The sequence below is a fragment of the Stenella coeruleoalba genome (assembly GCF_951394435.1).
Source record: "Stenella coeruleoalba genome assembly, chromosome: 7".
Classification (NCBI taxonomy): Eukaryota; Metazoa; Chordata; class Mammalia; order Artiodactyla; family Delphinidae; genus Stenella; species Stenella coeruleoalba.
Genome location: NC_137153.1, coordinates 111,051,776 through 111,076,676, shown reverse-complemented (window position 1 = coordinate 111,076,676; position 24,901 = coordinate 111,051,776). Strand labels below are relative to the sequence as shown.

The window sequence follows — 24,901 nt, the reverse complement described above, 5'->3', positions numbered from 1 at the left end:
TGATATTGCTAAGGGAGTGTGTGTAGAATAGTAAAGAGATTAAGAGTGAGGTGTGTGTCCAGAGGCACTCCAGCATTTAGGTTGTGGATATAAGAAAGAAGGGAGATGGCAGAGTAATTTATGAAGTAGGGGGAGAGCAAAGAGGGTAGTGTACTGGATGGGAGCCAAGGGAAGTAAAATGGTTAAGCAGGGAGCAGTCAGCTGTGTCAGCTCTTGCTGAGAAGTTGACTAAAATGAGGGCCGAGAATCGTTCACAGCATTGAACTCCATGGAAGTCCTATGGGACTTGACAAGAGCTGTTTCGGTGGAGCATTGGGGTGAGAGGCTGATTGGGGTGAATTTAAGAGAGAATGGGAGGAGAGGAAATGGAAACCAGAAGTGTAAACTCAAAGAATTATGCCTTAAGAGAGGCAGAGAATCCGGCCGTGGGGAGGCAAGAGGTCAAGGAAAGTTATTCAAGAGAGTGGAGGGGCGTGATTACAGGAGTGATATTCTTGAGGGGATAGGATCTAGAGGATTTGAGTGGAAAGATTTCCATTAGATAGGAATAGGGACAGTTCATTTGTAAAACAGGAAAGAAGGAAGAATATATGGGAAAAGATGCAGCAACGTTGATATTTTGCATGAAATAGGAAGCAGGAGGATGACCAGTTGAATGCGAGGATATGGGAAGAAAATACAGATGTGATGAGACAAGAGAAGATGTGAAATAATCATTAGGAAAGTGGGAAGTGAATGAATATTTGTTTTTTTTAATGCGGCTCCTTGGGCGTTGCAGGTGTTTAGCATCCCAGGGTACCCAATGCCAGGATTACCCACCTAGTCATTGTGACAACCAGCAAACTTTACCTCACGTTTTTAAATCCCCCAGGGTTGCAGTACCACCCCTGTTTGGGAACTGTTGATTATTGGGCCTTTTGAAGTTAAATCATGAATTTAGAAAAAGAACTGGGACTTCCCTGGTGGTCCAGTGGTTAAGATTTCGCCTTCCAATGCAGAGGGTATGGGTTTGATCCCTTGTCAGGGAGCTAAGCTCCCACATGCCTCTCGGCCAAAAAACCAAAACATAAAACAGAAGCAATTCTGTAACAAATTCAATAAGGACTTTAAAAATGGTCCACATCAAAAAAAAAAAAAACACCTTGAAAAAAAAAAAAGAACCAATTAGCACTATTGTGTGATTTCCCCCTCACCCCCCTGCCACATTCCAGGGTTACTGGTGGGGTATAGTTAAGAGTCTTGGGTATGATCAGGGTTGGGGTTTTGCCAGGGTAGGATAACAAAGGAAATTGCTGGTGAAAATCAGTGATAGATGATGGATTGTGTAATTTCAGTTGGACAGAAGTGAGGGCATGCAAAGGGTGAGGGACTCTGAAAGGTGGTTGGGTTAGTAGATTATGGGTCCTGGTGGGGAGTGGGTACCTCGGGTAGGAAAGGAGATGAGAACATTGGAGGAAAAGAATACAAGGATTTTAGAAGGATCATCTATGTGGTTCTGGAAATTACTAAGAATTATGCCAGGAATTAGAGATGAACTAAGTACTAAAGTCCGTCCTGAAGGAGTGGAAGGAAGTTTGGGGGATTAATCTAAGATGGGTGGAATAAGGCAAATAAACAGTGGAAATTGTGCTTATGGAAGAAGAGTCAGAAATTGCCTGCAAGTCACTATGATGATGACAGCTGTGGAAATATATGGGAAGAGACAGTGACATTTCAGATGGAGCCTTCTTGGATTCTACAGTTAATGGCACTCTCTAAGGAAAGAGAAATCTAGGGTTGAATTCAGATTTTTATCGAGCCTCTCCTGAGTGCAGGGCACTGTAGGTGCTGTGGAGATAAAGATAAGTAATTTCATTAAGGAGCTTGTGATAAAAATAACTAAAACTGAGTAATAGAAATGTCATAAAGGAAGTTGAAAAAGGACTGGATGGCTCAAAGAAAGAAGAAATTTATATTAACCTCAAGTATTAGGTCAGACTTCCTGGAAGGGTAGATTTGAGATGGACATTTGATGAATAGAACAAGGGCAAATCATAGTGGAGTAGAGGTTGCAGTCCAGGTAAGGGAAGGGTTTAACTTGGAGCTTAGCGGTAGCACATTGTATGGTATTCTGGGGAAGATTCATTATTCTCTTTTTGGCTGGAACTACAGTGATGAGAGAAATGACAGGGACAGAATTGCATACGTGTTGTATTATGGAGGGCCTTGGTGACACCCAGTATTTGAGTGGAATGCCAGTTAAGCTATTGAGTAGTCAATGAAAGTTTTTCTAAAATTTTATTTATTACTTTATTTTATTTCAATTAATTAATTAATTTGCACTGGTCTTAGTTGCAGCAGGTGGGCTCCTTAGTTGTGGCACACAGGCTTAGTTGCGGCATTCATGTGGGATCTAGTTACCTGACCAGGGGTCGAACCCAGGCCCCCTGCATTGGGAGCGCGGAGTCTTAACCCCTGCGCCACCTGGGAAGTCCCCATCATTGAAGGTTTTGAAGGGGAGCTTGATGTTCTCAAAGTAAAATTTTCCCCAAAGATGGGCTGAAGTGGGATAGAATAGTTTAGGAGAAGATAGATTCCTGTAAATAGTAAAACATGGCAAAACTATTCACAGTAGTATACAAGACTTCTATATCTTTGAGTTATAAACATCTTTAGTAGTAAAACAAAGACCGAAACTCAGGATTTCCATTCTCATGCTGTATCCCTTTTCCTGTTTTGAATTCAGAGAGTTTGCCTCATTTATGTTTTCTTTACATGGCTCTCAGAACAGCACAGTCTTCGTTTTCCTGGTATCTCTCAGGCACTTCTCTGGCTAGTTGTGCCTCTTTTTCCTGTTCGTTGGTGCACCTACTCCCTTGGTGATCTTGTGGCTTTGCATACTACCTATATGCTGAAAAGTACCAAATTTATAACCTAATCCAGATCTCTCTTCTAAACTATAGGTTCATATGCTATAGTTGCCTACTTGTATATCTAATAATTATCTCCAGCTCAACATGTCCAAACCTGAATTCCTGTTGTTAATCCCCAAACCGCCTCTCCCTGCACCTTCCCTAACTCAGTTGCTCAGGCCAAAAACCTTGAAGTCAATCTTGACGCCTCCACCTCGCTCCCACTCCACATCCATTCTACTAGGAAGACATGCCATCTTTCCCTTCAGAATGTATCTATTCTCTGATTGCTAAACTTTCTTAGTCGTCTCCTTCCTTCCACCCTTGCCCTCTCTACAATGTATTTCAACATAGCAAGCATAGTGATCTTTTAAAAACATGAGTCAGATATTGTCAGTGCTCTGCTCAAAACCCTCTAAGGGTTCCGTGTCTCACTCAGAGTAAAAGCCATAGTCCTTAAGATGACTAGAAGGACCACCTGTTTTAGGAATTGACAAACGGTGGCCCCTGGACCACATTTGGATCCATTGCCTGTTTTTTGTTTTGTTTTTTTTTAAATTTTTTTATTTTGCGGTTTGCGGGCCTCTCACCGCTGTGACCCCTCCCGCTGCGGAGCACAGGCTCCGCGGCCATGGCTCATGGACCCAGCCGCTCCGCGGCACGTGGGATCCTCCCGGACCGGGGCACGAACCCGCGTCCCACGCATCGGCAGGTGGACTTTAAACCACTGTGCCACCAGGGAAGACCCATTGCCTGTTTTTGTGTGACCTGTGGGCTAAGAATGATTTTTACATTTTTAAATGGTTAAAAAAAAAAACCTGATACTTTGTGACATGAACATCATATGAAGTTGAAATTTCAGTGCCCATAATAAAGTTGTATTGGAACACAGCCACACCCATTTGTTTGCACACTGTGTTATGGCTACATTTGCACTACAAAGGCAGCGTTGAGTAGTAGAGACCTTATGGCTCAAAAGCCTAAAGTACTTTTTATCTGGTCCTTTAAAGAAAAAGTTTGCCAACCTCTGCCCTGTATGATGTGGTTCCTCACTCCCACCCTCAGTCCTCATTGCCCTTCTCTCCCCACCCAGCCTACTCCAGCCGTCCAGCCACAGTGGCCTCCTGTGCCTCTATCTAACCAGGCACAGTCTTCGTCCCCTGCCAGGAATGCTCGTTCCTGAGATCTCTGCATGGCTCACTCCCTCACCCCATCAAGGTTTGCTCAGGCATCACCTTCTCCATGAGGACTGACCATCTATTTAAAATCGCACCCTCCTCTGTATAGTACCTGCACGTACATGTGCTGTCCCCTGCTCTTTCTTTTCCATAGCACCTCACACCTTCTCACATACTGTTTAAATTACTTGTTTTTACATTTACTGTTTTTTGGTTGTTTCCCCAACTCTGGACTTAAACACAAGAGCAGGGCTTTTTGTCTGTTTTGTTCACTGATGCATCCTAAGTGCCTAGAACAGTGGCTGGCTTATTGTAGGTTCTCAATAAAGACTTGTTGAGATGCACTAAATTTTGGTTCTTTAACCAAATGAGTTGTCTAACTGGTGGATAGAGTTCTTTCACTTCGGTCACTATTCCATCAGGAATGGGGAAGGGCTAGTGTGTGTGCTTTCAGTGAGGAGATGTGGTTTCCTGTCACCACTTCCTTGGATTGGTTACTTGATAACATCTTTTTCATCCTGCTCACTGACAGTAAGTGTTCAGAAAGCATTCTGATTGACCTAGCCGGCTTGTACAGTGCATTTTATGTTAGCGCTGCAGCCGTTGTGCCACCCTTGTTTAAATTGTTAATTGAGCAGGGACCTTTTGGCCTGAGCCCAGTGTTGCAAGGCTTCAAGTGATGTGGTGGGATTGAGCTTTTCCATCATTATAGGTGTTTTGGGGTAGGGATGAAGAGCTGGATTTTTGGAGTAGGTATAAGTAATTTAAAGGTTTTTCAGTTTAGCATTCCCCTATATTTTCTTTAATATAGAAAATAAAAGGAAATTTTCTGAGGAAAGTACGGAAATTCAGTATTCTTTTCACATTAGTATTGTACAGAAACTGAATGCCACCACGTAGGGAAAGTTTAGTTTATTTGAAGGGATTTGGAGGAAGTATTGAATTTATATGTATTTGCTCTTCTCTTAATGTATCTGAATTGGTTCATTTTCATATGCCCTGTGCTATCAAGCACAGTACCAAGTTACAGAACAGGCAATTAGTAAGTATCTATTTACTGGTAAATCTCTTTATCTTAAAGTAATCCTCTTTGGCGTATCAGTGAGGTATCTTTTTCTAATTTTATTTGCCCATCTTTAATATAGTGGACATGTGATTGTTCTTTTGTAATGGAGAAGTAGAGCCTGGATATTTGATTTTCACATAGCTCCTTCTGGAGAGGTTGCAGATCTTAGTATTAGCAAAATTTAAAGTTTTCTATTCAGTTATTATTTTGAGAGTAAATAATTTCTTGGATTCTATGTCACACTGTTTACAAGACATTATTTGGAATTTTTCAAGAAAGTAGGTATATTTAAATATTTTTTGCCTTAATTTTTAATATTTTCTCCTAATTGCATTTCAGAAAAATTCCTAAATATTTGACTAAATTTTATAGTTTGAATATAGAAAGCATCGTCATTCTCCAGTTTTGAGATTTCATACATTACAAAAACCTAGCTTTGTGGGCTGGGTAGCCTGACATCTAAAGCTTTCACCTTTAAAGGTTAGTTAAAAAGGACATACAACGCCACCAAAAATATGATCCATGAAAGAAAAATTTGATAAGCTGGGATTCATTAAAACTAAAAACTTCTGTTTTATGAAAGACACTCTTTTTTATTTATTTATTTATTTATTTATTATTTTTTTTTTTTTGCGGTACATGGGCCTCTCACTGTTGGGGCCTCTCCCGTTGCGGAGCACAGGCTCCGGACGTGCAGGCTCAGTGGCCATGGCTCACGGGCCCAGCCGCTCCACGGCATGTGGGATCTTCCTGGACCGGGGCACGAACCCGCGTCCCCTGCATCGGCAGGCAGACCCCCAACCACTGCGCCACCAGGGAAGCCCGAAAAACACTCTTAAGAGGATGAGAAGACAAGTACCAGACTGGGAGAAAATCTTCGCAAAACACATATCAGATAAAGGACTGGTATCCAAAATATACAAAGAAGTCATAAAATTAAACAGACAACCCAATTAAAAAAGGGCAGAAGACCTGAACAGACACCTCACTAAAGAAGGTATACACATGGCAAATAAGCATATGAAAAGATGCTCAACATCATACGTCATCAAGGAATTTCAATTTCAGATGATAGTGAGATACCATTACACACCTATTAGAATGGCTGAAGACCCAAACTTGGACAGCACCAAATGCTGATGAGGATGTGGAGCAGCAGGAACTCTCATTCTTTCCTGGTGGGAATGCAAAATGGTACAGCTACTTTGGATGAAAGACAGTCTGGAAGTTTCTTACAAAACTAAACATAGTTTCACCATATGATCCTGTGGTCATACTCCTTGGTATTTACCCAAATGGGTTGAAAACCTGCACACGAATGTTTACAGCAGCTTTATTCATAATTGCCAAAACTTGATAGGTGAATGGATAAACAAACTGTGGTATATCCAGACAGTGGAATATTTTTCAGTGATAAAAAGAAATGACATGGAGGAATCTTTTTTTAAAAATATTTATTTAATTTATGGCTGCGTTGGGTCTTTGTTGCTGTGCGCAGGCTTTCTCTGGTTGTGGTGAGCGGGGGCTACTCCTCGTTGCAGTGCGCAGGTTTCTCATTGCGGTGGCTTCTCTTGTTGCTGAGCATGGGCTCTAGGCACGTGGGCTTCAGTAGTTGTGGCACGTGGGCTCTAGAGCGCGGGCTCTAGATCGCAGGCTCAGTAGTTGTGGTGCACGAGCTTAGTTGCCCTGCGGCATCTTCCTGGACCAGGGCTCGAACCCGTGTCCCCTGCCTTTGGCAGGCAGATTCTTAACCACTGCTCCACCAAGGAAGTCCCGGCATGGAGGAATCTTAAGTGCATATTGCTTAGTGAAAAGACTACATACTGTATGATTTCAACTATGTGACATTTGGAAGAGGGAGGGTCAAATAGGTGGAGCCTGGGATTTTTAGGGCAGTGAAACTGTTCTGGATGATTCTGTAATGGTGGGTGCATGTCATAATCCTTTTGTCAAGACTCAGAGAAGGTATAACACAAAGAATGAACCCTGATGTAAACTGTGGTCTTTAGTTAATAATATTGTATTAACATTGGTTCATTAGTTGTAACAAATGTACCACACTAATGCAAGATGTTAATAATAGGGGAAACTGTGTGTGTGTTAGGAAGAAGTGGTATATGGGATTCTTTCTATTTCCCACTCAATCTTTCTGTAAACCTAAGGCTGCTCTAAAAAAACAATGTCTATTAATTGAAAAAAATAGTAGTTAATAAAAAAAGTGATACACAGGCACACACATGCCCATATATACACACTCCACCCTCTGCATACAACTACTCTTACTTAATAAGTAGAACACAGCTAATGTTTTTCTGAGCTCTGTTTTTCAGAGAAATATATATCTGATATATATATCAGAGAACGTATATCTGATATATAAGCAAAACATTTTATTTGATACTTGAGGTTTTTTTCCCTTCTGAAGCCATATATTGAGCATATACTATATGCCAAACACTTTTAAGTATTTTTAACAACCTGCCTCATTTAGTTTGAAGTAAATACTGTTCACCTCATTGCACAGGTGAGGAAGCTCTGGCTAAGAGAAGTGAAGTGGCAACGAAGTTGGTAGTTGAATCTAGACCTGACTCCAAAGCCGGTGTCCTATATGGCCTTTGTAATTCACATAGACATATTTGTTGAAAGAGCTAAAGTTTATCCACTAACATAAGTGTAAGTGCCTTTAGAGCAAAAATATTATGGAAAGGGATTGCCTTGGTTTGAATCTTAGCTCTGGTATGTACTTTTGCTTTGTGATTTTAATTAGATTATATTGTCTCTTTATGCTCTAGCTTCCTTATATGTTAAGTGGAGATATTAAGATTGTTGTAGGACTTACCTGGTGGTCCAGTGGTTACGAATCTACCTTCCAATGCAGGGGACTTGGGTTCAGTCCCTTGTTGGGGAACTAAGATCCCACATGCCACAGGACATCTAAGCCCGCGCACCACAGCTACTGAGCCTGTGCGCTCTGGAGCCCACGCACCACAACCTGCATGCTGCAATGAAGATCCCGCGTGCCGAAACTGGGACCCGATGCAGCCAAATAAATTAAAAAAAAAGATTGTTGTGAGGATTAAATGAATTAATATATCAAAAGCTCTTAGAACAGTGCCTGGTACAGAATGTGAGTCCCATAACTGTTAGCTGTTAATTAGTAGTGGAATATTTTCTCACTGTATAGGTTAAGGAAACTGAGACCCAAGGAAATTAAGTGATTTTGAGTCACATAACTTTCTAAGGTCACAGAGCTATTAAATGGTGAAGTTGAGTCTTTTTTAAAATTTCAAGGCCAGAATTTTATCCACTAAGTTAATCAATTTTTTAGAGAGAAACTCTTTAAAAATGTGTTGCAGTTTCTATCAGCTCACAGTCTACCAAATATAACTTTTTTTTTTTTTCAGCCAGATATAGTAGGGAAAAATCATTGGGCTATGACTTAGGTTTTGGACCACGCTTTGTCCCTGATTAGTTGTGTGACTTCTTGAATATCTCTGATTGTAGTTCACTTTAAACTGAGGGGTAGGTGGAATTGGACCAGATGATTTCTAAGTTCCTTTTACAGCATCGACAGATTATGATTCTGAGATGATATCATGAATTATTGCACTATGCTATAATACCCTGAAGTTCCCAGAGCTGCTTTTTAAAAAAAAAATTTAATTTTTTATACAATTTTAAAAGGCTACACTCCATTTACAGTTATTACAAAATATTGGCTATATTCCCCGTGTTGTACAGTACATCCTTGTGGCCTATCTTATACCCAATAGTTTGTATCTTATACCCAATAGTTTGTATCTCCTACTCCCCCACCACTGTTTTGTCCCCCCACCCCCTGCCAGTAACCACTAGTTTATTCTCTGTATCTGTGAGTCTGCTTCTTTTTGTGTTGTGTTCACTAGTTTGTTGTATTTTTTAGATTCCACATATAAGTGATATCATACAGTATTTGTCTTTCTCTTTCTGACTTATTTCACTTAGCATAATGCCCTCTAAGTCCATCCATGTTGCAACAAAGGGCAAAATTTTGTTCTTTTTTATGGCTGAGTAGTAGTCCATTGTATTGGGTTGGCCAAAAAGTTCCTTCGATTTTTAAGTAAAAATAAAAGACACATTTTTCACTTTCACCAAGAACTTTATTGAACAACATAGTCACCATTTCGTTCCACTACCTTCTGCCATTTTTCAGGCAAATTCATAATTCCATCTTCCCAAAAATTTTGTATTTTTTTTTTTTAATTTTGTATTTTTGAGCAAAGAACTGTTCCAGGTGCCCTTTACCGTCTTCCAGGGAATTGAAATTTTTTCCATTAAGAGAATTTTGTGAAGACCAAAATAAATGGAAATCCGAAGATTCAATGTCTGATGGGTATGGTAGATGAATCAGAACTTCCCAGCCAAACAGTAACAGTTTTTGCCTGGTCATGAAAGAAACATGCAGTCTTGTGTTATCCTGATGGAAGATTATGCGTTTTCTGTTGACTAATTCTGGACACTTTTCATCAAGTGCCGCTTTCAGTTGGTCTAATTGGGAGCAGTACTTGTTGGAATTAATCATTTGGTTTTCCAGAAGGAGCTCATAATAGAGGACTCCCTTCCATATACACAACATCACCTTCTTTGGTGTGGTTGGTGGTGGTTCATCTCACTTGCCCCATGATCTCTTCCATTCCACATTATTGTACAGTATCCACGTTTCATCACCCATCACATTTGTTTTAAAAACGGAACGTTTTCATTATGTTTAAGTAGAGAATTGCTGCAGAAATACGGTCAAGAAGGTTTTTTTCGCTTAACCTATGTGGAACCCAAACATCAAAGTGATGAGCATAACCAAGCTGGTGCAAATGATTTTCAGCGCTTGATTTGGGTACTTTGAGTATGTCCGCTATCTCCCATGTGGTATAATGTTCACTGTTCTCAAGTATTGTTTCGATTTGATCACTATCAACTTCAACTGGTCTACCTGACCGTGGAGCATCGTCCAGCAAGAAATCTCCAGCACGAAACTTTGCAAACCACTCTGACACGTTTGATCAGTCACAGCACCTTTTCCATACAGTGCACAAATCTTTTTTCTTTTTTGCGTTTCAGTGCGTTTTTACCTTTCTTGAAATAGTAAAGCATAATATGCTAAAAATGTTGCTTTTTTCTTCCATCTTCAGTATTAAAATGGCTACACAAAAATTCACCCATTTTGATAAGTATTTAAAACTCCAAGTGTTTTTAATTTTTTTAATTATTTATTTATTGGCTGCGTTGGGTCTTCACTGCTGCGTGTGGGCTTTCTCTAGTTGTGGAGAGCGGGGGCTACTCTTTGTTGCAGTGCATGAGCTTCTCAGAGTGTAGTCTCAGTAGTTGTGGCACACAGGCTTAGTTGCTCTACGGCATGTGGGATCCTCTGGGACCAGGGCTCAAACCTGTGTCTCCTTAAGTCTTTTTTTAAATGCAAGCTGATGTGACAGCTGTCGCATACAATCTAACAAAATTGTTTTGAATGAAGTTAAAGACAACTAAGTGCTACTAGAGCCGTCTTATGGGAAAAAACCAGACGAACCTTTTGGCCAGCCGAGTACATATATACCACATCTTCTTTATCCATTCATCTGTTGGTGGACACTTACGTTGCTTCCATATCTTGGCAATTGTAAATAATTCTGCTATGAACATTCGGGTGTGTGTATCTTTTCGAATTAGTGTTTTTGGGTTTTTTTAGATGTATTCCCAGGACTGGAATTGCTGGGTCATAAGGTAGTTCTATTTTTAGTTTTTTGAGAAACCTGTACACTGTTTTCCACAGTGGCTGCACCAGTTTACATTCCCTCCAACAGTGTTTGAGGGGTCCCTTTTCTCCACGTCCTCGCCAACATTTGTTATTTGTGTTCTTTGTTATGATAGCCATTCTGACAGGTGTGAGATGATATCTCATTGTGGTTTTGATTTGCATTTCACTGATGATTAGCTCTGTTGAGCATCTTTTCATGTGCCTGTTGGCCATCTGCATTTCCTCTTTAGAAAAATGTCTATTCATTTCTTCTGCCACTTTTAAATTGGGTTGTTTATTTGATATTGAGTTGTGTGAGCCATTTACATATGTTGGTTATTAACACCTTATCCATCATATGGTTTGCAAATATTCTCTCCCATTCAGTAGGTTGTCTTTTCGTTTTGTCGATGGTCTCCTTTGCTATGCAAAAGCTTTTAAGTTTAACTAGGTCCCATTTGTTTATTTTTGCTTTTATTTCCTTTACTTCAGAAGACGGATCCAAAAAAACATTGCTGCAATTTATGTCAAAGAGCGTTCTGCCTATGTTTTCCTCTAGGAGTTTTATAGTATCCAGTCTTATATACAGGTCTTTAATCCATTTTGAGTTTATTTTTGTGTATGGTGTTAGAGAATGTTCTAATTTTATTGTTTTACATGCAGCTGTCTAGTTTTCCCAGCACCACTTACTGAAGAGACTGTCTTTTCTCCATTGAATATTCTTGCCTCCTTTGTCATACATTAGCTGACCATAAGTGCGTGGGTTTATTTCTGGGCTGTCTACCCTGTTCCATTGATCTATGCGTCTGTTTTTGTGGCAGTACCATACTGTTTTGATTACTGTAGCTTTGTAGCATAGTCGGAACCTAGGGAACTTGATTCTTCCAGCTCTGTTCTTTCTCAAGATTGTTTTGGCTATTCGGGGTCTTTTGTGTTTCCATACAAATTAAAAAATTTTTTGTTCTAGTTCTGTGGAAAATGCCATTGGTAATTTGATAGGAATTGTATTGAGTCTGTAGATTGCCTTGGGTAGTATGGCCATTTTAATAGTATTGATTCTTCCAATCCAAGAACATGGTATATCTTTCTGTTTGTGTCATCTTCAGTTTCTGTCATCAGTGTCTTGTAGTTCTCAGAGTACAGGTCTTTTGCCTTCTTAGGTAGATTTATTCCTAGGTATTTTATTCTTTTTGATGTGATGGTAAATGGGGTTGTTTCCTTAATTTCTCTTTTTGTTACTTCATTGTTAGTGTATAGGAATGCAACAGATTTCCGTATTAATTTTGTATCCTGCAACTTTACCAAATTCACTGATGAGCTCTAGTAGTTTTCTGGTGATATGTTTAGGGGTTTCCATATATAGTATCATGTCATCTGCAAACAGGGACGGTTTTGCTTCCTTTCCAGTTTGGATTTCTTTTATTTCTTTTTATTCACTGATTGCTGTGGCTAGGACTTCCAAAACTATGTTGAATAAAAGCGGCAAGAATGAGCCCAGAGCTTCTTGATGTATAGGTAGGGTGGTTACTCTCCATACTGATGACTGAAAAGTGCTATTGGTGATCCACTGTTTCTCCACTACATCAGCTTTTACTTAACATTCTTCCCTCTTTTTCTGCTTTCAGTCAACTTTCTTAATATGTTTGACTTATTGGTTTTACCTTTTTATAGCGAGCAGCTTGTGGACTTTGTTTTCAGTTCTCACCTGTGAGCAGTTTAGTTCAGTTCTCATCAGTGCAGCAGTCTTTGGCTGCAGGATTCACAGCTAAGTACTGAATGGTTGAATCTTCTAGAATGGAGTAGGGTTGGGAATGGGAAGTGCCAAAGACTCTAAATTGTATAGGGCAATCTTTATACAAAAGGTATAATTTTAGTGACAGGAGGATCTTTGAGATATCTCTTACCATGGGATCATGTTTTAGTTTGTTTCTTAACTTTGTTATATAAAAGGACCTTATGAATTGCAGCATTATGTGTTCCCTCCTTACCTTGATTTGATATGTGTAGTAATCAAAGTAAGTTCTATCTATTCGTTGTTACATAATTTAAAAAAAATCAATCTTCACTAGCTTATTTCAGGTGGATTTTGTTAAGTCAGAGTCAGGGAAGTTGGTTATTATAAGATACGAATAGTGTTGCATGTAGGTCACAACTGAGTATCATTTGACTGTAAATGTGGGTCTGTTTTTTCATTTGTAGTATTGGGGAGAGTTAAATGTCACCTTTAACTTTCCTGGTCCCAAGAATTCAAAAAGGATTTTTTTCTTTAAGAGAGCAACTGATAGGAAATAATTGTAGATAGAAGTAAAAGGGGGGGGCTTCCCTGGTGGCGCAGTGGTTGAGAGTCCACCTGCCGATGCAGGGGACACAGGTTTGTGCCCTGGTCCGGGAAGATCCCACATGCTGCGGAGCGGCTAGGCCCGTGAGCCGTGGCCGCTGAGCCTGTGCGTCCGGAGCCTGTGCTCCACAACGGGAAAGGCCACAACAGTGAGAGGCCCGCATACTGCAAAAAAAATAAATAAAAGTAAAAGGGGGTTTCATTATTTAAGGGAAAATTTAAAGGAAAGATATTGAGATGAAGAGGGAGCTCTTTCTTTGTGGGTGTTTACATATCCTGTGGTGTGTGTTACTCCTGATAACCATGTAAGGCATATGTTCTATTTTAATGGTCTCTCTCTAGTTTTTTTGTTTTTTTACCACTGGGCTTATATAAGGACTTCAGTGCTCAGAAAAGCTTATTTTTTACCTTATCTGGAATAAAATCTTATAAAAGTGGAACAAAGGGGTAATAGAATGGTGTTTAGGCCTCTGGGCAGAAATATACTGTGGGATTCTGGTGAGAGTCATGCATGGGTAATGAAATCAGGATTTAGTGAATATTCAGGAGTCTGGCATAACAGTGCATATAGGTTGAGAGGGAAGTAGGGTCTCTTGGGGGTTAGGGGAGCAGAGCCAAAGAAGCATTCTGAATTTTAGGCCTAAAATGATTAAAGATGAAACGTGGTTCCAACATTTGCTGTAAATCTGATGGCAGTATCAAATGGAAAAGCTTCATGGTTACAATCAACAGTGTTATATTTTCAGGTGTCTTATCTACTTTTCAGATAGGTCTGACTAATGCCAGTTTCTGTTGAAAATCTCATGGTTAATTGCAACATTTTTGCCACCAGTAGTAGTATTACTTTTTCTGGTTGTACTTCTTTAATGAATCTCTGTCTGTTAATGTATTCATCTCATTGAGTGCAAGTCAGCCAGCTGCCACATTATGGCTACCAGGAGGGTTATTTTTCTGGCCATATCACTTAGGCTCTTGGGCCCAGGCCTTCAAAGGATGTATTAGCTTTTTGTTTAAAATGAAGTAATTTTCCTCTATAAAGATTGTTTCATTTTTGTCAATAACACGTTTATGGGTTCCACACTCTGATATGAAACTAATTCTAAATAAGCATTTTTGAAAAGTTGTTTTTCTTTTTCTTTTGCAGGTGTATTCTAGAGAACAAGTCTTCAAACACCTTTGCCGTATTGACTCTGAGCTGTCAGGGGACTCAGGCTTATGAGGAGGTACTGTCACAGAAAACAGTGTCTAGTGAAGACGACAAGAAAGAGGGAAAAGGATCGGAAGAAGAAGCTAAAATACTGTAGAAAACCATGGTAGGTTATTATTTATGTTTCCTTAATTTAGTTACCAAAGATCTCAGTCGCTTGAAGTTGAAACCGTTAACAGTGAGGGCAAGTGAAAAAAAGTGGTGGTAATTTTTTGCTCCAGTGTATCAGCTAAAGATGGCATTCTACGATTTAAGCAAAGCAAATGAGTTCAGATTTATTACGAGCCCTTTAAACCACAAGATGGAGCCCCATTAGCCTGCAGGCCGTAAATTATTAAATACAAAGGAGGGAATGCTCATAAATAATATTTTCTAATAAAACTGGCATTAGCAAACTGATACAAATGGCTAAGGTGACCTTGAACTTGAAATTATGTAATTTTTCTCTAGCTTTCTACCTGAAATTCAGTTTTTTTCCCATGGAAATTAAAAATCCTGAACCAGTCCTTTAAGTAATGATATGAAGGGTTTGGAGTTTATAAAATGTGTGAGTATTTAACTCAAAAAGACACCTTTTTTCACATGCTTTTAATTTTAAAATAATAGGGTCAGGTGTTGAGTGTATTGAGGGCACTGAACTGAATATCATGGAAACCTTGCTTTTTGTGGAAAGTTAATACTTAAATTGAATTTGAGATGTTAGATGAGGTCATAACATCTGGTCCCTAACTTTTTAATTGGTAAAATGTGCTGAATATTTTTCTCCTCATATTTTGGTTCTGGAGGATGCTGTGTGAATTTTTCCATAAGTGAGAAAAGGCTTTAAAAAGATGTTGTAAGTGAGGGGAAAAGCACAAAAATATTAATCATCAGTATGTTTGAAATATGTTGTTTAGCAAGTCTGATGGTATTTCTTTAAATGACATTTGATTTTTAAAAAATTTGTTTTAGAGGTTATAACTTAGTTGACTTACTCTTTAAAGGAGGAATTCTACTAATATTTTAGTTCTGGATGGTGGGGAAAAAATGTTAACTTGGGATTTTCTCTGTCACTTACGTTTATGGTGAGATGTGAAAAATGACACTGTAACTTGTGTTTCTTCCCACATAAATTATTTGCCTTTTCAGCTTATTTATCTACTATAGTCTTGATATTCTTCGAACTTAAAGAAATGTTTTATATGTGTTACTTGCCATAGTTGATGAAAATTCCTTTCCTAGTTTATTCATCTTAAATGTAGCTTTAGATGTCTGGTGTAGAAATTTTGTGTTTACGTAGTTTAATTGGTCAGTAGGTGTTTTCCAGTTTTGCCTTAGATCTCAGGTTTGAAAGAGAACTTTGTTTCTGCATAGTTCTTCCAATTAATTTTTTAATACTTAAAATCAATGTGGAGCTTATTTGGGTAAATAAGGTAGCTTTTTTTTGGGGGGGTGGTAATACCATTCATTCAGTTCTTTCATCACTGTTTCATGATGCTTGTCCTGTCACATCCAGTAGATTCTTGGGTTTAACATTGGCAGTCTTATGTTTTTTTGTGAGAGAAAGGCCAAAGGTTTGTTTTAGGTAGCAGTATGTAATTTTCCTAAGGTGTGGCCAGTGTGCAGGACTGAGTAACTTAATTTAGTAACTTAGTAACTCATCATAAAACTAAATGACAGAGAAAATCTCAAGTTAACAATTTTTCCCCCACCATCGAGAACTCAAATATTAGTGGAATTTTTTCTTTAAAGAGCAAGTTAACTATCAATAAGTTATAATCCCTAGAACAACCTAGCATCTCCAATTTGTTACATGGCTCTTTTGTTTTCTTGTTAACTTATTTTGGGATATATAAGTAAATCTCATGAAGTGGTTAAAAAGTTTTTTTCTTTGTAGCAAAAGACTTCGCCAGTTGGAAAACTGGTCATGGACTTTGAGAGCAAGAAAGAAATCTAGACAGATTGGCTTTTGTCTAGAAAAAAGGAAAGCTTCATGATTGATTTTAGTAACTTTTATTATGTAATAATTGAGGGTTTCAAAGGATTACTTACCTTTTTAGTTATAGCTTCATTTTGTAGGGGACAGTGACACTGTAGTATTAATTTACTAGTGTCCAAATTAATCTGATTTTAAAACATTGACATTCAAACAAAAACAAAAGAGACAAGACTGATAAAGCATTGCAAATATATTATTTTGCAGTAAAGACTTTAAAACAAAATATTTACTGTCTGCTAGCACATAATTTCATGTAAGTTAGGGCACTGTAGCCACCCTTTAAGTCAAATACTTTTGGCTTTATGGAAACTCACCAAGTTTTCCTTGTTCATTTTGCTCTGTACTGGTACAAGTGTCTTTATGGTATTTGTAAATTTGGAAATATTCAAAGGTTTTTGGATGTGTGACTCATGAGTATGAAGGATCTACTCTATTAAATTTTCATGAAATTCATTCTGTTTCTAGGCTGTAATCTGTTCCACTGATTTCTGGGCCAGCATGTCATTTTAATTATTGCTTTTAACATTTTTGATATTTTAGCATAATGGTACCACCCATCCACCTTTGTAGAATAGTTCTTGATACACTCATGACTTCCCTCCCCCCACCCAAAATGAGCTTTAAAATTATTTTTGTTGAGTATTAAAATCTATCTTGAGGGGATTTTGATTGAGAATGTGAATACATTTGTAAATTAGTTTGGAAAATTAATTCTTTTACAATATGTATTTTCCCCATTCTGGAATTTGGAATATCTCCTACTAATCTATTTAAAAAATTAAAGCTGCACACCAAAGTTTGAATGCCAAATAATAAATAATATTCTAATGTGGTCCATAGTTTTACTATCTTGTTCACATATAACTTTGTATTATGTGTTATTACTATGTTACAAAATCTCAATTTTTCTAGATGCAGAAGTGTCCAGGAGTTTGGAAAGGAGTGACTGGGTATCATGAGTCACCCATATGCATTTCTAGATACTCTGTCGAAGCTAGGAAGTATCTTGTTTCTTGTAGATGATGTGTGATATGGATGACCTTTTTTGACGTGGTATTGAAAACACATAGATTGAGCTAAAATGTGGCATATACATAATACTGAATGTAACTTGGGTGAACTCTTCCAAAATATGAATGAAAGATCTCTAATTTTCTGGTGTGGAGTTTGGCAGGATGGGGTTTTACTTCCTTTCTTGAGCAGTTTTTCATTGCCTCAGTGTTAACTGTTTCACAGCAGTTTGACAATTAATGCTATGACTTGACTTAAATATATTTGTAAGTCATCCTTTTCAGGTAACATTTCTTTTATTGAAGTAATAGTTTCCTTTCACCTTCTGACAGAGATCTATTAGATCTTTTGCCAATGATGATCGCCATGTTATGGTGAAACATTCAACAATTTATCCGTCTCCGGAGGAACTTGAAGCTGTTCAGAATATGGTGTCTACTGTTGAGTGTGCTCTTAAACATGTCTCGGATTGGCTGGATGAAACAAATAAAGGCACAAAAGCAGAGGGTGAGACAGAAGTGAAGAAGGATGAGGCTGTAGACTCCTATTCCAAGTGAGTGTGACCTGACATTTGTGGTGCTGTCCTGTAATGCCCAGGGTCCCGTCCCACTGGGTTACATTTGCTGTTTGGTGTTCTTTGGGTTCTCTCATTTATATGACTGTAAACAAGGAAGTAAATGTTTGTGGAATTTTTCTGAGTTAAATTTGCAGGGAAAGCAAGAAAGGAATAATGATTAGACCAGAAAAAGAAGATAGACCTGTTCAGGATGCCTTTCGAGGGAGCAAGCACCAAGCCCTTTTAAAAAAAACTTCTCTTTTTTGGAGGTTATGCTATGTCATCTTTTTCATGTGTTGGTTTAGCCTCCTAAATTCAGAAATAAATAGTAGTGTTTTTGGTCTCTGGGAAAATCATAGAATGTCATTTTTGTCAGGTATTTAAAAATCCTGGTGTAGAAGAGAGAGTGCAGGAGAATATACTGTAAAGGTTTTTATGACTGTATCTGCCTTGTTGATTTCCAGGATCCAGTACAGTATCTTGCATATAGTAAATGCTCATTGGGTATTTGTGGAATGAATGAAGGCCTAATGGGAGCCAGACCCTTCAACAATTATAGCACAGTATTCCCAGTGCTGCAACAACAGTAAGAGATTAATGAGATGAAGCTGAATGATAACTAGGAAACTTTTTATGCCTTGCTAAACTTAGAGTTATTGTTTTGAGCAATGTCACTATGATTGGAATAATTGTATGGTTTACTTCAAAAAATGTAGCTCATTTGACTCTATTGTATTAATAGGATTAAGAACATTACTTTGGCTGCAACTGGTAAATTGAGGATAGAAGTTACAGAATTTTTTCTCAGGCTTTCAATTCTAAATCTGTGATAAGTAGATAATAGTGGGAAGGTAGTAATAAATTGATATCTTTAACTGAGTGATAGTGTAACCTTTCCATCTTCAGATGAAAGAAAATCAGTATCAGTTTTTAGCTGAAGAATGTATTTTCTTGACTTTGTTAGCTTTTTACAGGTAATATATACATTGTATCTAGTCAGGGACGTGTCAGCTAGAAGTTTCTTGGCAGTAATTCACTTTTTCTTGCATATGATGGCTTTAAAAAAGATACTGTCAAATTTGGGGGTTCTTGGTAATTAGTAGTATCATCCAGTAATCTAGCCCATTCCCAGTGCAAGTTAAATCCCAGTCCCTGTGCAAGTGAAATAGTCATGCATTCCTTATTTATTGATTGACTGATTGGCCACGCTGTGTGGTTTTCATGGTCTTAGTTCGTGGACCAGGGATTGAACTCCAGCCATGGCAGTGAACATGCTGAGTCCTAACCACTGGACCGCCAGTGAGTTACCACATTACATATTTAAATTGCACGTTGGAATGTGTTTATACCCTTTTAAAAACTTTTTTTTTTATTGTGGTAAAATACATATAAAATTTGCTATTTTTACTATTTCTAAGTGGAGTTTTATTTTTCAGTGAAGTTCAGGCCTTCTAAATACATCTTCTGTTTGCTGTCAAGGCTGAGCAGACCTTTGGAAAGTGCTCCAGTAGACTTTTGCTTAACTGGATCAGGTCACTGAGTTTTCAAGGTTTTTAAAAGATAACATACTCCGTGCTTTGTTTGGATCTTTAAATAGAGTGCTCTGTGTGCAGGCTATCAATTGTCTCTGTAAAGTGTTTCCAGTTTGTGGAACATTCCGGGGTTGAGCACTTGTGTATGGTTCTTCCCATGTGGTAGAACTCAAGGAGTGCAGAACGATCGTGTCCTTAGAACAGAGGCGTCCAAGAACAGAGGTGTGTTCTGGTCATAGATACGTATTATGCTCCTGGAGTATGCTAAGCACTACAGAGGGCATAGAGATGGGGAAAGCTAGCTTATATTTACTAAGCACCTCCTATTGCCAGAGACTGGTAGGCAGCTTTAACCTGTGTGCTGTTACCTTACCTCTTTACAAGCTGACTCACAAGTCAAATAAATTGAATAAGTTTACACTATTTGTATTTTAGGAATATTAGCTTAATTTTAATTAGTTCCCTGTATCTGGGTCACTTGCGTTATAATACGTCATATTCAAATTCATTATTAAAATTCAGAACTGAATTAGGACTTAGTTTCTCTGCTCAGTCATGCTGTCTTGTACATGATAAGACCAAGTATATCATAATTATGATATGGAATTTAATAAGCAAGCTAATAATGGCTAGTTAAGAATGTCTGCCATTTATTGAGTGCCAATTACTGTACCAGATTACTTTTCACATTATTTTACAACAAACCTGCTAGTCTCTATTATTGTTATCCCCCTTCTCCACCCCCATTTTACTTAAGAGATTTCCACTACTTATGAAAAAACAGGAACTCAGAATCATTAACAAACTTTAACTTGCTTAAGGTCAGTGAATGAGTGTGTGGTGGAGTCAGGATTCACATTCAAGTCTGTCGGACTCCCGATCCAGTTTTCTTAGCATCTTTACTTCACGTATCTGTGACAAAAATGTGAAAATACAGAGCAGGGAGAGACTATATGCTGGTTCGGGGGATCAGAAAAAACTTTATGAAGGAGGTAGCGTTTGCAGTAGGTCCAGAGGATGAGTAGGGTTTTGTCAGGCAGTGGAAGTGGAAGAAGAAATAAATCTCAGCAAAGATCTAGGTGTGAGAAAATATAGGGACTGTTTAAGGAATATTGAGCTATTAATATATGCCAGGCTCTGGGCTAAGTTCATTACTTACACTAATTAAATGACATTCTCAGTACCACTCTGAGGAAGGTATTATTTCTTTTCTACAAATGAGAAGGCAGGCTCAAAAGAGTCAAGTAATTTGTAATTTGTCCAATGTCACACAGTAAGTGGCAGAGCTGGGATTCGAAGCAGGAAGTCATGCTGTCTCCTCAATTGCCTCCCAATATGCTCATGTCTAAGTGTTCAGTGGAATACCAGGAAAATAACAGGCAGAGTTCCATCCATGTGGTGCTTTTGGAAGACTGTTCTGGTTGCAACATACTGTGTACATACAGCAGCTGAGATAGATGGTAGGGGTTAGTTTTAGTAAGGCCAGTGGAGAGGAAGTTATTGAGGTGGTCTAGGTAAGAGGTAGTAAGAGCCTGAAAAGAAGCTAGTTTGAAGGCAGGGGTTTGAGGGTGATTACAGAGGGGGAATTAAAAAACTGTTACTAGATTTGGGAGAATGAGAAGATGAAAGAACAGGGATATAGAAGAAAAAAGAATCAAAGATGAGACTCTGTTCTTTTTTTTTTTTGCGGTACACGGGCCTCTCACTGTTGTGGCCTCTCCTGTTGCGGAGCACAGGCTCCGGACGCGCAGGGTCAGCGGCCATGGCTCACGGGCCTAGCCGCTCCGCGGCATGTGGGATCTTCCTGGACCGGGGCACGAACCTGTGTCCCCTGCATCGGCAGGCGGACTGTCTACCACTGCACCACCAGGGAAGCCCTAGACTCTATTCTTAATATCAAATAATTCCATACTTGGTTCACTTCCTTCAAAATGCTTTTTCTTTCTTTCTATACTTGTACCACCCTTATAGTTTTTCATCGATTTAACGTTTACTGAATCTCTAAGGAGTGTCAGGCACTGAGCCGTGGCTGGGTTATTTATAACTTCCTGTCTTGTTTCCACTGCCACAATTTACTTCTGTCTCTTCTCCTTTCTCTAGTTCATTCCCCACTCTGCTGACTTGGGCCCAACTCTGCTGATTCTTTGCCTCCAGCTAGAATGACCTTTTTTTCTATTTAACCAAATCACGACTGCTGAAGTCACACTTGCAGGTTGCCTTGCTTGACCTCTCTAATTTTGACCTCTCTCTTTTCTGAAATTGGGAAGCAGCTGTAATTATATAAAGAACTTGAGTGTTATGGTCAGACCAACTTGAGTTTGAATCTCGGCTTTGCCATTTTACTCTCTCTGTGAACTTGAGCAATTAATCACTTTTTCTGAGATTCGCATTCCTTGTCTTTCAAATACAGGGCTCTCTTTTTAAGGTTTAATGAGATCTGTGGCACTCAGTTTATTCTCAGATGTCACCTTTCTCTTCCCTTTGAAGCAGGTTTTAAACAGCTTTTGTACTTAGTCTGCAGTGTGAGCCTCAGAAGCTGGAGAGTTTGGAGCTCCTTTAGTATGTTTTCCATACTCAAACAGTTGCTTGCTTGTTGAATGACCGCTCAGTTTAGTTACATTTTCACTTGTGATTGAGGGAAATGAACCAATAAGAAACTTTTGGTATTAAAATCAAGGATAGATGTTAACAGTATTCTTACACACCATTCATGACTTGATGTTCTTTGAATGTTTGTTCTTTTAGCTACCACTGGATATGGAATGCCTGTGTTGGCAGATCATCTTTGGGTTCCTCAGCTCTTTACTTTTATCACATTATTCTCCTTTCCTCAGAAACTTTTATGGATTCCTAGAATGCTACAGCTAGAAGGGATGAGCTAAGGCTTATCTAGTGGATAGCCATTTTACAGTTACATATACTGAGCCAGCAGGCACCACTAGGAGTAGAGCTCAGGTCTTTTAATTTCCACCCTGATGTTCCTTCTTAGTATACCATGGTGTTCATGTTTCTCACAATTCTTTAATTACTTAATTAAAAGACAGAAGGAGGAAGTTAGAAAAATTGAAAAGATATTTAAGGGGATACAGTATTTTTGGATTTTCCTAAGCAATATAGATTTAATAAAGTATTGAAAGATCTGTAGTCTGAAATATTCTCCCTATTGATTCTTTGTGGTAGATAGTTTATGAGCCTTAAATCTGAGATGTACTTTTGCAGAATTTTGGATATTTGGATTTATGTTCTCCCTTATCAATTCATATGGTTAGCCAGAAAGCCAAGTGATGATGAAGTTATAGTTTGGGAAATAGGTTGTGAAAGTAATCATTCAGACTTTTATTTTTAGGGATCAAGGTGGTCGGACATTATGTGGTGTAATGAGGATTGGCCTGGTTGCAAAAGGCTTGCTGATTAAAGATGATATGGACTTGGAGCTGGTTTTAATGTGCAAAGACAAACCCACAGAGACCCTGTTAAATACAGTCAAAGATAATCTTCCTATTCAGATTCAGGTGAGTACAGTTTAATTGTACCTCTAGGAGAATTTGTAAAAAGGTAAAAATAGGCCGTGACCTTGATAAATTTGATAAGAAATTGGTAATAGTAAAGGGTAGGTACAGACAAGTGGAATTGCTACTCTGGGTCAGTGACTCATCCATCACATCTAAGGCAAACTTCTGGTGATTAGTATTAAGGATATATTTACCAAATTAAGATGGCTCTTAAAGTACGGTCTTAAATTTTTCAGATGTGTCTTGCTGACAGTCTTCATGTTTTCCAGACTAGGCCTCTCAGCATTATAAAACTCTTAGAAAGGTTGGTATAATGCAGAAAAGAATTGAAAGATCAAAAAGAGCCTAGACAACTGGAGACTTCCATAGATGATAATTTTTTAAATTGAAGACTGTTAATTTAACTTCACTCATTCATTCTGTTGATGGAAAGTCGCTATTAATTCCTTGTTTCCAAACCTTTTTCACATTGGGATGCATTTAGACAATTTTAATGTTGTCATGCTTCCTGGAGGATGCTGCTGGAGGCTGAGGGCTCCTCAGGGCTGAAGTCAACCGGTTCATCTGGGGCTGTGGTCACCTTAGGACCTGCTCTGCCAGCCTGCTCCAAGGGCTAGTTGCATCACTAATTGGGAAGCAATGATCACCTTTCAATTTCAGATGTGTTATCTGTGGTATAATTAGATTATAGCTTTTTGATGATTTCATATTAGTTAGTCTTTACATCCATGTCACATAAATAGATACGAGTATACAAGGTCAAACTGTTGAGTTGTTGAATGCTCTCTTTTTTTGTTGTTGGTTTCCTGTATTTGTATTTCTTCTAAAGAGACTTTTTCCCCCCAAGTAATATGAATTCTAAATTTGTTTTTATTAGCTTTGTTACTGGATCATTTTCTTTCATAGTCACCAACTGATCTTCAAAACCATCTTCCTGATTTTTTAATCTACTGTTCCTGACACTCAAATTTGTGTTACTTGTTGACACATTCTCCTGTATTAACTTCTGGAGCACTGTTTTATTTTATCATTTTTAGATCTTAAGGTTTTCTAAGTGACTGAACAAACATTTGGCTTTTCCATTTTCAATTCTGATTGAAGAAAGGTTTCTGTTCTTTCAAGGGTTAAATTCATTTCTTTTAAAAAATTATTTTAAATCCTTATGTGATCATTTGGGGAGGGAGAGTGGTAAGCAACATGGAGTACAAATACAATAAAGCTTTAAGAAATGGAAAGCTCAGTAACGGTTTTCTGAATAACTATACTTTTTGTTATCAGAATGTTAACAAAATTCATCTTTTTTCCATTATTTTTTATATTGTTTTAAAATTTAATCTTTATTTCTGCTTTTATTGTAGTGAACATTGTTACTCTTAGATTTATGCTAAAGCAGTGATCAAAGGGTTGGACATAGAGGCTTTTCCAACCATCTCACCCCCTTTTCTGTTCCACTTAGTGCGTCCTGTTTATGAGAGTGGTCATATTTTCAGGTATGTCAGGATGGAAAAAGGGTTGAGAACCATTTGCACTAAGAAACTGAAGTTCTTATCCTGACGATCTGTGGTATTTCTTGAGTATTGAAGATAGAGAAGATTGGAGCTTCAGTTGCATTAATAGAACTTTCTCTGTGTAGATCACAACTGTGTGAACTCTGCATTTTCTCTCCTGAGTGAGGGTCTTTATTTCTGGGCACCACAGTTTTAAAATGTTCTTGTCGAGCTAGCAGGTGTTCAAGGGAGGGACCCAGGAGAGAGTGTGGGCTGTGTAAACTGTTTCAAAGTTGAAGAGAGGAGGGCTTTTTAGCCTAGAGAAGCTGAAAAAAGACACAAATATCTTTAGATCTTGAAGAGCTTCTTGGAAAAGGT

At 38.4% G+C, this 24,901-nt stretch overlaps 1 protein-coding gene across 3 annotated transcripts in view; it reads left to right on the top strand.

Annotated features, from left to right (window-relative positions):
• Nucleotides 1-24,901, top strand: part of STRBP (spermatid perinuclear RNA binding protein) — a 184,096-nt gene that overhangs the window by 101,634 nt on the left and 57,561 nt on the right. For 2 of the 3 annotated variants that reach the window (XM_079928054.1, XM_079928052.1), the window contains exons 2-4: nt 14,349-14,553; nt 17,769-17,989; nt 22,871-23,036. In XM_079928054.1, coding sequence (XP_079784180.1) covers nt 14,551-14,553; nt 17,769-17,989; nt 22,871-23,036 — 390 coding nt within the window. In that variant the 5' untranslated portion in view covers nt 14,349-14,550. Of the gene's footprint in view, nt 1-14,348; nt 14,554-17,768; nt 17,990-22,870; nt 23,037-24,901 lie in introns of those variants that run through there. The other variant, XM_079928053.1, reaches the window with a different exon arrangement.